This window comes from Adiantum capillus-veneris, chromosome 17 (genome assembly GCF_014529385.1).
Source record: "Adiantum capillus-veneris isolate H3 chromosome 17, ASM1452938v2, whole genome shotgun sequence".
Taxonomy (NCBI): domain Eukaryota; kingdom Viridiplantae; phylum Streptophyta; class Polypodiopsida; order Polypodiales; family Pteridaceae; genus Adiantum; species Adiantum capillus-veneris.
Genome location: NC_140947.1, coordinates 45221122 through 45239555, shown reverse-complemented (window position 1 = coordinate 45239555; position 18434 = coordinate 45221122). Strand labels below are relative to the sequence as shown.

The following is an 18434-nucleotide window of genomic DNA, read 5'->3' as shown; positions in this document are numbered from 1 at the left end:
GTATTTCAGAGGGCTCAGTAGTGCGCTTTGACGCTCAACTGACCTCCTTGTATGTGTCATGCAGTGACCCCCAGTCCAACCAAGCTTGGGGTAAGAAACTTGTGACAGTTCTAGACTCCACCTAACCAACCAGGTAAGTGACTAGACTCGGCTGGACCAAGGACGAGACCAGGGACGAGGAGGGCTAGACCAGGGTCGAGGAGATCTAGACCAGGGATGAGGAGGACTAGACCAGGGTCGAGGAGGTCTAGACCAGGGACGAGGACAAATTGGACCAGGGCGAGAAAGGACTAGACCAAGGACTAGTGGACCAGAAGTTGGACCAGGGCGAGAAAGGTCTAGACCAAGGACTAGTGGACCAGGTGAGAGGGGAACAGTGCAAGGCAAGTTTGGCGAAGAAGGCAGGCGAAGCTAGATCAACCTAACTAGCTTCAAGAATTGCACCTCACAGAGTGAGATTTCAGCTGAGGTCCCACCGTGATCGCCAAAATGAGAGCACCTGTAGCGCGGATAATGTGTCGTGCTCTCTACAGGGTGGGTGCCCCTCAGTGCAATGTGCGAGACAATCTCACTCAAACAAATGGAAACTCTCTCAAACAGAATGAAACACAGACACAATGGATAACAACAGAGACACAACAGCGGACCAGAACATGTGGACTCGACTAGCTCAAAGAACCGTGTACAGACTCTGGCGTGGCAGCACACTCAGCTCCAGCCCAGGACTCACAGGTACAATGGGGGTGTCGAGGCTCAGATGTGCAGGGATGGTGCTACTGTGCTCTGTCTAAGACTCGCTACCAAGACGACGACTACTAGACCAACCATACAAGATAATGATAATGAACCAACCGCTACTACTCATAGATACAATCATAAAGAGCCACCAACGGCCCATAAATGTCAGCCAGCTAAGTGTGACCTGGCCACATGTCCACTAGGCCACCACCCGTATCCTTGCCACGTGTCACTGCCCAAAAGTGTCCGTCCAGTGTGAACAGACCAGTCCAATGTGAACAAACCAGACCAACTGTACTAACTGTAACTGTGTCCTGTGAAAGTGACACTGTAGCCTGCTACACCCACACCCCCCCCCCCCCCAAAAAAAACAAACAAACAAACAAACAATTTCTTTTGCACATGCCAGAAAGAATTGCATACCTCTGATACCCAAGAATGTGATTGTAACTTAGCATATATGTGCTGAGCTGAAATCCAAGAAAAGAAAACCTCATAAGCGTGCCAATCAACAAATCTTTCTTGAGCATTCAGAGGAATTGGTAGAAAGGGCTGAAGCCAATCACCAATTTTGGTACTGAAAAGAGCAAGAATGATGCCTAAATCAAAATGATGCGATACGAAATGGAATACATTGTCAATTGTCATCTACCAGATCATCTAATATATTCATCCTTTTTTTGTGCCAAGAAATAAGCTTTCTAATGAGCAGGATTAGTTAATGGAGTTGGACAAGCTATACTCCAATTTAAACCTTGCAAACAAAAAGAATTTCCACCTGAATGAGTTATAAGATGCCAAGTTAAGTGACAAGTGACTTTTTACCAATTAGCAACAAGCTGGGTTGGTCTTAACACATAAATGATAACATTTGAGTCCAGTGTTGCCTTCTAAGTAGCAAAGTCAATGAATAGCATAGCCTTGCAAGAAAATACATGAATATGTCTATAAAGATATTCACCCTTCAAAACGCTTAGGAGAACACGATCATTTCATTGAGAGCAATCACAAGGTTTTCTTGTGAGTGCGTGATGGGTGCATACGTGCAGTAAGGGGAAGAGGAGAGACACTCTGTGTGGGTGGAGAATAGAGCAGCTCACTCTATCTCCGTATTCTATTATTTATATAAAGAATAAGGGTCAGTGCAGTTTGTTGGGGTTAAAGGCGGATGTGCCTTTGCCCCGGGCACTTAGAGCTCTATCAACACTCTGTGTCTGCTCTTGTTCTCCCTCTCCTCCGCATGCACCGCGCACTCTTCATTTCTTATGATGCTCATTGCTTATTTTGCCACAAAAATTCTCAGACTTCCGACATGAAAGCATCGATAGAGCTAGTTGTCCAAGGGAACAATGGTAAAACGATCTGGATGTAGGCAATCAAAATAGATTGCACAATCTGCAAATGAACGTGCAAGGGCTGTGAAAACTTTCCAATAATGCAATTTGCGTGTACATTTTGAAGCACCCACTCCGCTTGCTGAGAATATGTAATCCCCCCCCCCCCCCCCCCCGGAAAACACACACACACACACACACACAGCGCTTGTGTGCACAGATTTAGGAGTTTTTACATTTTGTTTTGTTGAACATGTGATTGTTAGGTAACCCAACCTATTAACAGTTTAAATTGAGAAAGGGTTATAACTGGCTTCAAGGCCTAATAACCTCTAAAACTTTTTCTTGAATCTTTACTCCTCAAATTGATTTATAAAATGGAGATACTCTAATACAAATGCCTGCACAAATCTAATGTGCAGAACTAAATCTATGTAGATCAAGAAGAACGTATATGAGAAATGCACTGAAAGCACCTAAGCTGTTTATGTATTTTTGAAGTAGAAAGCTTTTGAGCCCTTCAATTTTTGTCTTGCAGGCAATAGACGATCGCACTATAGGTCATAACCCTGAGAGATTGAGTTTATTAAAAGGTGGAATCGTGTACAGTAATGCAGTTACGTAAGTGATCAATACACTCACCTCTTGTTTTTATGTGATTGCCTAATACTTGTGTTTCTGTATGTGGTGGAATCAGCTCTTCAGTATCAAACAATTTGTATCTTGTTTTTATTTGCCTGCCCAATGCTTCTCTGATGAAGTCATCCCAATGCTCTTTGTTTGTGTTTTGGAGTCAGAGTTCAGTAAAGATTTGAAAATAGCCATCTGTAAATGTTAGATGCCTCATGGAAGGAGAAGTATGTGGCATGGCTCATGGCACTGACTTTGAATCTTTCGAGTTGGAGGAAGGACACATGGCAAGGCTCAGCAGATTTACTTTAAATCTGTTGAATTGCAGCCACGGGCCGAGAAATTTAAGAGTTAGATTCGGTAATGTAATCGGAGCATAATCTTAAGGTCACAAGGGGTTCATCTCTGCTATCTTATCTGCAAAGGGAGTAGACAATCAATTCTGGGTGGTGGTGTCTGTTTGTGAATGTTGAATAAGGAAAGTTTTCAAGCTGATTATCAATTATATGGATAATGGCATCAGCACGTTCAGCTGTCCCCCCTTTCCAAGTTTCTCATTCATACCACACAATTTTTCTATATATCTACTCTGGATTGCGAGGAGTAGCTATCATTTGGAGTTTCGAGGAGTGCTGCATTCCTGAGTGTTTTTCTAAAATCATAGCTTTGATTAATAATAAAGCAATTTTGAGATTAAATGTACTATAACCGGACCCCTTGTTCCTTTGCATTCAGGACGGTTTCACCCACCTATGCAAATGAGACCCTATGCTCGGGCTGGCTGGCAAACACTTTGCTAACACACAGAGAGAAGTGAGCAAAGCAACTTTCTTTCTCAAACTTTGATCTCTTGACTTGCAGTACTGGTCTCTGCAGGTTTTCTGGCATACTGAATGCTTCTCTGATGAAGTCATCCCAATGCTCTTTGTTTGTGTTTTGGAGTCAGAGTTCAGTAAAGATTTGAAAATAGCCATCTGTAAATGTTAGATGCCTCATGGAAGGAGAAGTATGTGGCATGGCTCATGGCACTGACTTTGAATCTTTCCAGTTGGAGGAAGGACACATGGCAAGGCTCAGCAGATTTACTTTAAATCTGTTGAATTGCAGCCACGGGCCGAGAAATTTAAGAGTTAGATTCGGTAATGTAATCGGAGCATAATCTTAAGGTCACAAGGGGTTCATCTCTGCTATCTTATCTGCAAAGGGAGTAGACAATCAATTCTGGGTGGTGGTGTCTGTTTGTGAATGTTGAATAAGGAAAGTTTTCAAGCTGATTATCAATTATATGGATAATGGCATCAGCACGTTCAGCTGTCACCCCTTTCCAAGTTTCTCATTCATACCACACAATTTTTCTATATATCTACTCTGGATTGCGAGGAGTAGCTATCATTTGGAGTTTCGAGGAGTGCTGCATTCCTGAGCGTTTTTCTAAAATCATAGCTTTGATTAATAATAAAGCAATTTTGAGATTAAATGTACTATAACCGGACCCCTTGTTCCTTTACATTTAGGACAGTTTCACCCACCTATGCAAATGAGACCCTATGCTCGGGCTGGCTGGCAAACACTTTGCTAACACACAGAGAGAAGTGAGCAAAGCAACTTTCTTTCTCAAACTTTGATCTCTTGACTTGCAGTACTGGTCTCTGCAGGTTTTCTGGCATACTGAATGGTATAGACACAATATTGTGGGATCCTTCAAGGGACCCTTATTTGCCTGCTAGATATGATGGTAACCACTTGTTGACCACCTAACAGGCCATGAGTTAATTTTCTTTTTCAGGTAGGCCAATGACACGTGCACATTTCTCTATCTAGCACTGCAGGTTGAAGGAAAACAGATATGTAAGCAGTATGTACAAAGAGGGCTTGGTATGGAGGTTTCAGATCCACAATTAGGACTAAACAGCCACTCAAAACCTATTGTTGTCTGTATTACACGATTAGTTGCTCAAAAGGGCATTCACCTCATCCGATTTGCAATTGACAGATTAAACCAACTGGTATGCTTTAGTCTCAAAGTGCGTTTATCCATCAAACTAGGATTGTGTGTGTTGATTGTCTTTGTCAATGATCCAAAAACAGGGCGGGCAATTCATTCTACTGGGCACAGCACCTGACTGGCGAATTCAAGGGGAATTTGAAAATCTTGTGCATCAGGTAAGCTGGCCCTTGCACTTCTAGTAGTATCTGCTATAATTTGTATGTAATAAACAGTGCTGCTTCAGAAATTTTGTTCTTTGGGCATATCTGTAACAAAAGTCGCCTCAGAGGTTCTTTTTTGTAATGTAATTTTGGCATGCATAGCTCCTTTGCCAAGAAATCCTCTCTCAGAGGAGCTATTATCGCGGCACAAGAGGAAGATGCCAAGACACCTCAATCCTTCAGAGATTTATCTTCTCATGAGAGAACTACACTAAGAGAGGTTTTCAGTGATATCGTAGACATTTTTGAGTTTGAATGTACTGCTTGATGGACAAATATTATCCTTTTAGGCCTAGGCTTTTTTTTGGTATTCACCTAAGATGAGAGAGAACCTTTATTGTATGTAATGTTTTGGTCTCATATGCCACATTGGCCTCTGAGACGTTAATAGAGTCGCTCTTTGACTATGGAGGACATTGATGCCATACTGTAGTGACCCATGAGAGAGTTCATGGGATGATCACCATTCTATACTTTCTCCATTGTACACCTCATTAGCCCTCATGTGATTGTATCCTTCCCCATATGTTTTGGGATGATGTATTATGTGATGTTAATGATGATGATCATGAGGATGCAGGGTAGGGTTACATACCTACTCACTTTAGGTACCCTCATTTATTTTTATTTTTATGTTCCCAAGTTGTGCCACACTGGATGTGACCTTAAGTCATTTTGGCCTTTTGAAGATGTTAATATAACATTTCATTTCATTTCTATGTGTGTGTGTGGGAGAGAGAAATGAAATGAAATGTTATATTAACGTCTTCCAAAGGCCAAAGTGACCTATGAGACAAAAGAGGTACATCATGGTGAATCGGATACAAGGTCTAGATAAAAAGAAAGAAACTAACTAAACAAAAACACTACTAGAGCTGTAAAAGATGGGTATCAAGAGCTTGAGGGGTACATATATAAATGGTGAGTGTGTATCTCAAAGAAGAGATAGAAAACGGTGGATATGTGTGTATCAGAATCCGGAGATGGCTTGAATCGGTCGATGCATGATTGTATCAATGTCCTCCATGGTGAGAGTCTGCACAGGGTGTCTCCCATGTCTCGCGAATATAGATATGATCCTATGTTGCAGCCTCCTCCGACGATGGGAGCATCCCCTCATCCCGGACCTCTTGGAACTCCCAGCTTTGCTGCTCGATCACTCAGTATACCTCTGCTAGTGATATGCCCTATATCCCTCCTCTCTGGCTGCTCTCGTCTACGCTCAATCTTTGGATGGAAGAACATTGTGATTTTGTCTTTGGGTGTCTCCCCTAGTGTGTGAGCCTCTCTCTTTTAGTAACCCTACTCAATGTCCCCGAACTCCATTAGATAGAGTCCAAGATATCTCTGATCCTTGTATCTCTTAACTCTAGATAGAGGCCCAGCATCCTATGTTGCAACCACCTCCGACAATGGGGGCATCCCCTCATCCTCGACCTCTTGGAACTCCCAGCTTTGCTACTCGATCACTCAGTATGCCTCTTCTAGTGATATGCCCTATATCCCTCCTCTTTGGCTGCTCTCGTCTGTGCTCAATCTTTGGATGGAAGAACATTGCGATTTGTCTTTAGGTGTGTCTCCTAGTCTGTGAGCCTCTCTTTTTCAGTAACCCTACTCAATGTCACTGAACTCCATTAGATAGAGTCCATGACATCTCTGATCCTTGTATCTCTTAACCCTAGATAGAGGCCCAACACCCTCTATAAAGATTAGTGAGAGTGGCCATGTATCTCATGGTATGTTGTACAGTGGCATATATAGTGGAGCTCTATCTCTGGTTCTTTCTTACATAAGTGGCACAACTTGGCCTCAGTTGAGATGCCTCAAAATCGGCAAGTCTCAATCTCCAACGGGTGTGATCGGTGATGATGTCCGAATCTGTGCAATAGCACATCATAAGCTATGGGACAAGTGAGTGTCCATGTAGGCAGACCTAGATAATATCCTTTGTGAGCTGGAGAAAATGCTCTCTGTATGCAGTCATCGTCATGCTCAACTTCTATGTAGGTTGTGTCCATGTCCTCTGGGTATCCAACTAATCTAGATAGAGGCCCGACACCCTCTATAAAGATTAGTGAGAGTGGCCATGTATCTCATGGTATGTTGTACAGTGGCATATATAGTGGAGCTCTATCTCTGGTTCTTTCTTACATAACTGGCACAACTTGGCCTCAGTTGAGATGCCTCAAAATCGGCGAGTCTCAATCTCCAACTGGTGTGATCAATGATGATGTCTGAATCTGTCCAATAGCACAAGTGAGTGTCTATGTAGGCAGACCTAGATAATAACCATCCTTTTGTGAGCTGGAGAAAATGCTCTCTGTATGCAGTCATCGTCATGCTCAACTTCTGTGTAGGTTGTGTCCATGTCCTCTAGGTATTCAACTGCTGTCGTATAAGTCTAGTGATCTCCCTCCATGTCACAGAGAGATAAGGTGCATCTAGAGAATATTGAAAGAGGGGGAACCTGTCCATAGAGAAACCATGTAGCTCAAACTATGATGCCGTTTGTGCATACCAACATGATGTATCTCTGTGTGTTGTCAATTGCGGTGAGGACTCAGCCGAGCATAACGATCTCATGGGAGCTTCCATGAGCTGTATATGAATGCCATTGATCTCAAGAGAGCCTCCACCACCAAAAGAGGGGCATCTAGCTCTGCTCAGATGATGGCATGAGGAACCGACACCTTACCCTTGATCATCTTGGAGATCGTGAAGATAAGTGGCCTCTCCATGTCTCGCGACCCATGTGTCCATCCATGTTGACAATCATGACGAATATTTGCACTCCATTTAGCATAGCTTAGGCAACCAGAGTATCAAAAGCCATAGCTTGGTGCAAGGTTCGTGGGGAGAGGGAGACAGTCAGGTCGTTTGCTAGAGTACCTAGATAGATTTTACATAGGCGTCTAGGTAGCTCCTCATGGTGGGACAATCACAATTTGGCTTGCTACAGTGCTCTTTGATCATGCCCCAATTTCTTTGCATTTGAGATTCAAGACTTTTTTTTATATAGAAAAAGATCCTTCTATTAGTTAATGAAAACTGCCCATAGGGCTACATCCACCTCTGCAGGAGAGGGCTACAACAAGCATGATGGGGAGACTCTCCCAATGAAAAAACAGCATATATACAATGAGGCTAAATCAAGAGATGGGAGGAGGGAAGAGCCACACAGGTGGACAGTAGTGCCATCTGAGCACCCCCTGGACAATGGTGTAGAAAGGCCCAGGGCGCCAGAGTCGAAGGAAATCCTCGCGGCGCTCCCGCATGCGGTCGGAGCTGCCCTATAGTCCCTCAAGCTGTCCTCTGAGAGTATGGATCAGCTCAAGCCAAACGTCACGAACAGTCTCTGCTGGTGGCACAGGGCAAGCCTCAAAGATGTGGAAACAACGGGCCCGCCAGATGAACCAGAGCGCTAGGCCGCTGATGAGCTCCCAACACTCCTCTCTCTCACTCGTCGCCCCCCCTGCATCACTATCAACCTGCTGGTGGAAGATAGCTCAAACTAAAGTGCCGGGCCCGTGAGGGTGGACCAAGCCGCTGCCCCCCAAGTGTACTGTCGAGCCGTGGAGAGGGCTGGCATCAGCCGAAGAACTCGTAGCCACACCTGCTGGGCCGCGGGACAGTCCCCAACACTCCTCTCTCTCACATTTGTGTAGATTGGCCTCCTGGCCCTCTAAGTACAAGGCTGAGTCGTCGGCAAACTCAGCGTCCAAAAGCTCACCTCCCCGTACAGGGAGTGCTAAGCCCCTCAGACCAAGCTGCTGTGACACCAAAAATCTGCTCATCGCCTCTGCATAGAACAGAAAGAGGAAGGGGGCAAGAGGACAACCCTGTCTGACCAAACGTGTGAGCATGAATCGCTCACCTCTACCTCCTGCCAAGAGCACCTGGCTGTGAGCCTGTCTGTACAAAGCCGACACCCCTTTGATCCAAGCATCTGAGAAGCCCATCCTGCGTAGAGTGCCCTCTAGAAAGTCCCAGTCAACTCTGTCGTAGGCCTTCTCAAAATCGAGAAGAAGAATCACAAGGTCCTCCCCACGGAGCCGTGCCAGGGCATAAGCCTCCCAGAAAGTGAAGATGTTGTCAAGGATATTGCGTTCCTTGACAAAACCTGTCTGAGTCCCATGTATAAGGCTCTCCAAAAGTGGCTGAATCCTCAAACTCAGAGCCTTGGCAAGAATTTTGTAGGCTGAGTTGAGGATGGTGATGGGGCACTACTGTCGAATCTCATCCAAGGAGCCACCCTCCTTTGGAATGAGGTAGATCAGGCCCTCACTCATGCTATCAGGCATCACTCCTGTGTGTAAAATGTACTGAAAGGCACTACAAAGATCAGGGCCAAGCAGGTCCCAGTACTGCAAGAAAAAGCTGGGAGTCAGCCCATCCTCACCTGGACAGCTACCACGAGGAAGCGCCCTGAGAGCCGTGTGCAGCTCCTCGAGCTGAAGTGGCATCTCAAGCCTCTGGCGCATCTCCTCAGTCACAAGACAAGGCGTCTGTGCCCAAACCTGCTCCCTGCATGCATCCTACCGCTCTGACTGGGGCTCAGCCGACAGTAACTCACGGTAAAAGTCAGTAGCAACTGCACGCATATCCTCGGGCTCACAAACGACTGACCCACCGGGTCTCCTCAACTGACTGACCTTGGCATGCGAGTGCCGAGGTCCCACTGTCTCGAAAAAAGCACCTGTCACTCTGTCACCCTCCTGAGTCCACTGAGATGCCTGTCGGTGAAAGGCAAACTCATGGCGCCTCTCCTCTGTGCAAGCAAGCTCCTGTCGAGCCTACTGTAACTGCTCCTCCAACCATGGACTGTCTGGATGCTGCTCCTGCATCCTCTGTAGTGAAGCAATGCCTCGTCTGAGACGTTGCTCCTCCTCTCTCGCTGCAGCCCGACGAGCCAGAGACTCCTGGAGAAAAAAGTGGCTAAGCTGGGCTAGGCCTGGGGCCACTCTGTCAGCAGGAAGAGCCTGGCTGTCCATGCCCTCTGTCCAAAGAGCCTCTACCCTCTCTCTGAGTGCTGAGTCCAGCAAGACCCGCTCTGGGATGCGAAGCATCGTGCTCCCGATCCTCTGTCTGTCTGCCACTGTAAGGATCACTGGTGCATGGTCCGAGAAGGATGTCCCTGCCAGGATGCCCACCGATCCCCCCAAGTCACTCAAATGGTCACTAGTGTAGAAGGGATCTATCCGCGATAGATTCACTCCTCCCACTCTGCGGTCCGATCTAGAGAAGGCAAGACTCTCCGGAGGCCTCACAAAACCAGAGTGCTGCCATGTATCCGAGACCCTCAAGGTCAAGCACAACCTCTCCCACGCTGCTAACTCGACTCCATGCACAGTAGCATGGCTGCCGCCAATCCTGTCAGAAGGGTCCTCCAACATGTTGAAGTCCCCTCCTACACACCAATGGTCAGCCTGTGGCAAAGACTCAACGATCAGTGACCAAAACTCTACACGAGCACTGGCCACATTGGGCGCATAGATGTTCAGGAAGCCCACAAGGCCTCCCTGAACCTGCATAGTGATCCACAGAGCCCTGCCTGGCACAATAATCCCTCTGCCCACAATGGTCTGCTGCAATGAGTCCGCAATAGTCATACATACCCCACCCTGGATGCCTCCAGGTCCAAAAGCAGCTGACCAAAAGGTGTCATATCGTCCACGCAAAATCTGACCTCAACGCCGAATGCGGCTCTCAGACTGAAACCGACCCGTAGGGCGGTAGGCGTTGGCTTTCACCCGAAATTCTTTACTTTATACACACACACAGAGCACTTTGCAAAGAGAACCTGCGACGGGAGTTAACACTTGAATACACACACGGCTCGGAAGCTAGAATGCTCCGAGCAGACGCCGACAACCTGTAGGCCCCAAAATTGGCGCCCCTTTCGGTATTTCTTTATTCTTTAGGAGGGTAAATTACAAGGTAAGGTCCTGGGAATCCTTCACGTGTATCCACCTAGATACCATTTGATTTGGCCAAATTTCGGCAGCATAACAGTCCCAAAACTTGCGCGAAACCAATTCCCTTGCTGGAACTCGCTTGCACTGTCGTATACCCTCTGATTCCTGTCCAAAAACAGTAAATTCAGCACGCTGTATTTACTGGTCTTTGCCCTGTTTTCAGCCCCAAACAGTCCCCTAACTGTCCTTTGCCAGTGGGGAACGATTCCCAATGATCCTGGCGTCCGTACGGCTGAAAAACAGTGAATTTACAGCGCATACACAGCGCTGATTTTGCACCTGTGCGGTGAGGTTATGACCCTCACCAGTGCCTGCTTTGGAGTAGCAGTTAGCTACCCCTGTTCCTGCTCAAGGAGGCTCTTGCCTCAGCACAAAAGCATGAACCCACACAACTGTACATCAGTCAAATGAGTAGCCCTCTTGTGGGGCATCACATAACTGCACGTAGGGGAGAGAGAGAGCAGTGTGTAGTGTGCAGGGCATCACTCCTAGCACCACACTGTACATGAGAGGGAAAGGAAGCACTCCATAGCTCTTAACCTGTGACAGGTTGCAAATGAGGCTTCCCTCCAGCATAAATCGAGCGCCCTCTCTTCTGCCCTTGACCTGTAATGCATCTGTGAACAAATAGATGCAAAAAGGAGAAGATTTCCATGGCTGCCAAAACCTGCGTATCGCTGAAAACGCAGCAAAACAGCCCTGTAAACACGCATCTGATGCCTTTCAATGCTGAAAATGAGCTCCTTGGACCTAGGCAAAGTCATGGGAAGCTCAAAAATGGAGAGAAATGGCTGAAAATCCAAGTTAACAGCCTCCAAAACTGCTCTCAAAAGTCAGTTACGGGTTCTGTTCTCCCAAACTTGGTAAATTGACCACAAAGTGCCACTTGGCACTCATACATGCAATTTCCCCGCATTGGGCTTCCTGCTTAAAAATCTCTCAACTTGTGCATTAGTTGACTTTGCAGCAAAGTAATAAAATGTTCCCTTGGTCATACCGAAGGTAATGACACGAACACATTTCACGGCCCAGAATAGCAGTTCCCTAATTTTTAGGAGATGCTTCCGTCGGGCTCTCGCTGGTCTTCTTACCATCTATCCTCATTGGGACTGCATCCAACAGTGCAATATGGCCCAACTGTCGGATACTTTGTGTTGGTGATCCCACCTTGACTTTACGCCTTTATTGAGTTCACTTCCTAGTATCCACCAACTTGCTAAGTGCGACGGGGGGGACCTGTATGATCTTGCTCTGAGCCTAGACATCCTCTTACTGTACGAATTCCAGTGCCGACCAACTTCCCGTCTGCGGGTGAAACTACCGTTCACATTGGCCATACAATGTCCGACCATTTGCAACTTCAAAAAGAGGGTCTCAAAAATATAAAAAAAATCATTGGAAAGAAACCAACAACTAAGGTTAGCAATTGCCACGTCCTCGTGGCATACCCCCCTCTTGAAATCGCAAACGTCCTCGATTGCATACCATAAATACATGCCATAGATGATCTTGTGTGGTAAGCACCCTTTTATCATCGCATGTATCCGCAAGAAAGACTGTCAAAACATATGTACAAATGACTTAATGAGACCTTCATACTTTTGTCAAACTGTACACTGCTGTTGCACTGAATCCATGAGTACATTTGATGTGCTAGCTCTATCATTACCCCTCCTTTGCAAACATTGGGTTGGGGCATACGTAGGCTGTAACCCAAAGGCCTCAAGGTAAAGCTGCAATACATTTGGTGACTCTGACAGTTCATGCTCTTCCATCCACTTTGCATCCATAGGTGGATAGTTCTTGAACTTCACCATAGCATCTTGCAACCTGTCCCTTAACTTATACGTATGCAAAAGGCTCTTGCCTCTGCAAACGAGCATAATTCCACCAACACTGTGGTGTACTACCCACGACCAAGCAAGCTCAAATTTCAAGATGATTTACCAATGCGTCATAGAATCCAAGCAATCGCCTCAGAGAATCGGCAAGCAGCGTGTCACCTGGCAGACCCACATCACTCCCGCAGGAGATCTAGTGGCCAATCTACCACCGTGAGACCTCTCCCTATCTCATCTTGGTTCATACTTGCAAACCCTAAAACGCAGCAGAAAATCAGCCCTAATTTGACCACTCTTTGGCAGGGCGAACATGCGGAATTTCTTGTCTGTCCTGTAAAGAGGAACCCTCTTCCATATTGCGCTTCGCTTTGTCGGCCATAGTGTAATCCCGTATTCTTGCACTGTGTGTCTTTACCCTGAACAATCCAGGCTCACTCTTTGAGGAAAAAGTGATTGATATCCCGGGGATGGAACCATGAAACCGACCCGTAGGGCGGTAGGCGTTGGCTTTCACCCGAAATTCTTTACTTTATACACACACACAGAGCACTTTGCAAAGAGAACCTGCGACGGGAGTTAACACTTGAATACACACACGGCTCGGAAGCTAGAATGCTCCGAGCAGACGCCGACAACCTGTAGGCCCCAAAATTGGCGCCCCTTTCGGTATTTCTTTATTCTTTATAGGAGGGTAAATTACAAGGTAAGGTCCTGGGAATCCTTCATGTGTATCCACCTAGATACCATTTGATTTGGCCAAATTTCGGCAGCATAACAGCCCCAAAACTTGCGCGAAACCAATTCCCCTGCTGGAACTCGCTTGCACTGTCGTATACCCTCTGATTCCTGTCCAAAAACAGTAAATTCAGCACGCTGTATTTACTGGTTTTTGCCCTGTTTTCAGCCCCAAACAGTCCCCTAACTGTCCTTTGCCAGTGGGGCACGATTCCCAATGATCCTGGCGTCCGTACGGCTGAAAAACAGTGAATTTACAGCGCATACACAGCGCTGATTTTGCACCTGTGCGGTGAGGTTATGACCCTCACCAGTGCCTGCTTTGGAGTAGCAGTTAGCTACCCCTGTTCCTGCTCAAGGAGGCTCTTGCCTCAGCACAAAAGCATGAACCCACACAACTGTACATCAGTCAAATGAGTAGCCCTCTTGTGGGGCATCACATAACTGCACGTAGGGGAGAGAGAGAGCAGTGTGTAGTGTGCAGGGCATCACTCCTAGCACCACACTGTACATGAGAGGGAAAGGAAGCACTCCATAGCTCTTAACCTGTGACAGGTTGCAAATGAGGCTTCCCTCCAGCATAAATCGAGCGCCCTCTCTTCTGCCCTTGACCTGTAATGCATCTGTGAACAAATAGATGCAAAAAGGAGAAGATTTCCATGGCTGCCAAAACTTGCGTATCGCTGAAAACGCAGCAAAACAGCACTGTAAACACGCATCTGATGCCTTTCAATGCTGAAAATGAGCTCCTTGGACCTAGGCAAAGTCATGGGAAGCTCAAAAATGGAGAGAAATGGCTGAAAATCCAAGTTAACAGCCTCCAAAACTGCTCTCAAAAGTCAGTTACGGGTTCTGCTCTCCCAAACTTGGTAAATTGACCACAAAGTGCCTCTTGGCACTCATACATGCAATTTCCCTGCATTGGGCTTCCTGCTTAAAAATCTCTCAACTTGTGCATTAGTTGACTTTGCAGCAAAGTAATAAAATGTTCCCTTGGTCATACCGAAGGTAATGACACGAACACATTTCACGGCCCAGAATAGCAGTTCCCTAATTTTTAGGAGATGCTTCCGTCGGGCTCTCGCTGGTCTTCTTACCATCTATCCTCATTGGGACCGCATCCAACAGTGCAATATGGCCCAACTGTCGGATACTTTGTGTTGGTGATCCCACCTTGACTTTACGCCTTTATTGAGTTCACTTCCTAGTATCCACCGACTTGCTAAGTGCGACGGGGGGGACCTGTATGATCTTGCTCTGAGCCTAGACATCCTCTTACTGTACGAATTCCAGTGCCGACCAACTTCCCGTCTGCGGATGAAACTACCGTTCACATTGGCCATACAATGTCCGACCATTTGCAACTTCAAAAAGAGGGTCTCAAAAATATAAAAAAAATCATTGGAAAGAAACCAACAACTAAGGTTAGCAATTGCCACGTCCTCGTGGCATACCCCCCTCTTGAAATCGCAAACGTCCTCGATTGCATACCATAAATACATGCCATAGATGATCTTGTGTGGTAAGCACCCTTTTATCATCGCATGTATCCGCAAGAAAGACTGTCAAAACATATGTACAAATGACTTAATGAGACCTTCATACTTTTGTCAAACTGTACACTGCTGTTGCACTGAATCCATGAGTACATTTGATGTTCTAGCTCTATCATTACCCCTCCTTTGCAAACATTGGGTTGGGGCATACGTAGGCTGTAACCCAAAGGCCTCAAGGTAAAGCTGCAATACATTTGGTGACTCTAACAGTTCATGCTCTTCCATCCACTTTGCATCCATAGGTGGATAGTTCTTGAACTTCACCATAGCATCTTGCAACCTGTCCCTTAACTTTTACGTATGCAAAAGGCTCTTGCCTCTACAAACGAGCATAATTCCACCAACACTGTGGTGTACTACCCACGACCAAGCAAGCTCAAATTTCAAGATGATTTACCAATGCGTCATAGAATCCAAGCAATCGCCTCAGAGAATCGGCAAGCAGCGTGTCACCTGGCAGACCCACATCACTCCCGCAGGAGATCTAGTGGCCAATCTACCACCGTGAGACCTCTCCCTATCTCATCTTGGTTCATACTTGCAAACCCTAAAACGCAGCAGAAAATCAGCCCTAATTTGACCACTCTTTGGCAGGGCGAACATGCGGAATTTCTTGTCTGTCCTGTAAAGAGGAACCCTCTTCCATATTGCGCTTCCCTTTGTCGGCCATAGTGTAATCCCGTATTCTTGCACTGTGTGTCTTTACCCTGAACAATCCAGGCTCACTCTTTGAGGAAAAAGTTATTGATATCCCGGCGATGGAACCATGAAACCGACCCGTAGGGCGGTAGGCGTTGGCTTTCACCCGAAATTCTTTACTTTATACACACACACAGAGCACTTTGCAAAGAGAACCTGCGACGGGAGTTAACACTTGAATACACACACGGCTCGGAAGCTAGAATGCTCCGAGCAGACGCCGACAACCTGTAGGCCCCAAAATTGGCGCCCCTTTCGGTATTTCTTTATTCTTTAGGAGGGTAAATTACAAGGTAAGGTCCTGGGAATCCTTCACGTGTATCCACCTAGATACCATTTGATTTGGCCAAATTTCGGCAGCATAACAGCCCCAAAACTTGCGCGAAACCAATTCCCCTGCTGGAACTCGCTTGCACTGTCGTATACCCTCTGATTCCTGTCCAAAAACAGTAAATTCAGCACGCTGTATTTACTGGTCTTTGCCCTGTTTTCAGCCCCAAACAGTCCCCTAACTGTCCTTTGCCAGTGGGGAACGATTCCCAATGATCCTGGCGTCCGTACGGCTGAAAAACAGTGAATTTACAGCGCATACACAGCGCTGATTTTGCACCTGTGCGGTGAGGTTATGACCCTCACCAGTGCCTGCTTTGGAGTAGCAGTTAGCTACCCCTGTTCCTGCTCAAGGAGGCTCTTGCCTCAGCACAAAAGCATGAACCCACACAACTGTACATCAGTCAAATGAGTAGCCCTCTTGTGGGGCATCACATAACTGCACGTAGGGGAGAGAGAGAGCAGTGTGTAGTGTGCAGGGCATCACTCCTAGCACCACACTGTACATGAGAGGGAAAGGAAGCACTCCATAGCTCTTAACCTGTGACAGGTTGCAAATGAGGCTTCCCTCCAGCATAAATCGAGCGCCCTCTCTTCTGCCCTTGACCTGTAATGCATCTGTGAACAAATAGATGCAAAAAGGAGAAGATTTCCATGGCTGCCAAAACCTGCGTATCGCTGAAAACGCAGCAAAACAGCCCTGTAAACACGCATCTGATGCCTTTCAATGCTGAAAATGAGCTCCTTGGACCTAGGCAAAGTCATGGGAAGCTCAAAAATGGAGAGAAATGGCTGAAAATCCAAGTTAACAGCCTCCAAAACTGCTCTCAAAAGTCAGTTACGGGTTCTGTTCTCCCAAACTTGGTAAATTGACCACAAAGTGCCACTTGGCACTCATACATGCAATTTCCCCGCATTGGGCTTCCTGCTTAAAAATCTCTCAACTTGTGCATTAGTTGACTTTGCAGCAAAGTAATAAAATGTTCCCTTGGTCATACCGAAGGTAATGACACGAACACATTTCACGGCCCAGAATAGCAGTTCCCTAATTTTTAGGAGATGCTTCCGTCGGGCTCTCGCTGGTCTTCTTACCATCTATCCTCATTGGGACCGCATCCAACAGTGCAATATGGCCCAACTGTCGGATACTTTGTGTTGGTGATCCCACCTTGACTTTACGCCTTTATTGAGTTCACTTCCTAGTATCCACCAACTTGCTAAGTGCGACGGGGGGGACCTGTATGATCTTGCTCTGAGCCTAGACATCCTCTTACTGTACGAATTCCAGTGCCGACCAACTTCCCGTCTGCGGGTGAAACTACCGTTCACATTGGCCATACAATGTCCGACCATTTGCAACTTCAAAAAGAGGGTCTCAAAAATATAAAAAAAATCATTGGAAAGAAACCAACAACTAAGGTTAGCAATTGCCACGTCCTCGTGGCATACCCCCCTCTTGAAATCGCAAACGTCCTCGATTGCATACCATAAATACATGCCATAGATGATCTTGTGTGGTAAGCACCCTTTTATCATCGCATGTATCCGCAAGAAAGACTGTCAAAACATATGTACAAATGACTTAATGAGACCTTCATACTTTTGTCAAACTGTACACTGCTGTTGCACTGAATCCATGAGTACATTTGATGTGCTAGCTCTATCATTACCCCTCCTTTGCAAACATTGGGTTGGGGCATACGTAGGCTGTAACCCAAAGGCCTCAAGGTAAAGCTGCAATACATTTGGTGACTCTGACAGTTCATGCTCTTCCATCCACTTTGCATCCATAGGTGGATAGTTCTTGAACTTCACCATAGCATCTTGCAACCTGTCCCTTAACTTTTACGTATGCAAAAGGCTCTTGCCTCTGCAAACGAGCATAATTCCACCAACACTGTGGTGTACTACCCACGACCAAGCAAGCTCAAATTTCAAGATGATTTACCAATGCGTCATAGAATCCAAGCAATCGCCTCAGAGAATCGGCAAGCAGCGTGTCACCTGGCAGACCCACATCACTCCCGCAGGAGATCTAGTGGCCAATCTACCACCGTGAGACCTCTCCCTATCTCATCTTGGTTCATACTTGCAAACCCTAAAACGCAGCAGAAAATCAGCCCTAATTTGACCACTCTTTGGCAGGGCGAACATTCGGAATTTCTTGTCTGTCCTGTAAAGAGGAACCCTCTTCCATATTGCGCTTCGCTTTGTCGGCCATAGTGTAATCCCGTATTCTTGCACTGTGTGTCTTTACCCTGAACAATCCAGGCTAACTCTTTGAGGAAAAAGTGATTGATATCCCGGGGATGGAACCATGAAACCGACCCGTAGGGCGGTAGGCGTTGGCTTTCACCCGAAATTCTTTACTTTATACACACACACAGA

At 46.4% G+C, this 18434-nt stretch overlaps 1 protein-coding gene across 10 annotated transcripts in view; it reads left to right on the top strand.

Annotated features, from left to right (window-relative positions):
• Positions 1–18434, top strand: part of LOC147437150 (uncharacterized) — a 137036-nt gene that overhangs the window by 88885 nt on the left and 29717 nt on the right. For 8 of the 10 annotated variants that reach the window (XM_086486762.1, XM_086486765.1, XM_086486760.1 and 5 more), the window contains exons 7-11: positions 2611–2693; positions 3438–3515; positions 4358–4437; positions 4524–4708; positions 4791–4865. In XM_086486762.1, the coding sequence (XP_086342888.1) occupies positions 2611–2693; positions 3438–3515; positions 4358–4437; positions 4524–4708; positions 4791–4865 (501 nt within the window). Of the gene's footprint in view, positions 1–2610; positions 2694–3437; positions 3516–4342; positions 4438–4523; positions 4709–4790; positions 4866–18434 lie in introns of all 10 variants that reach the window. The other 2 variants (XM_086486767.1, XM_086486768.1) reach the window with 2 other exon arrangements.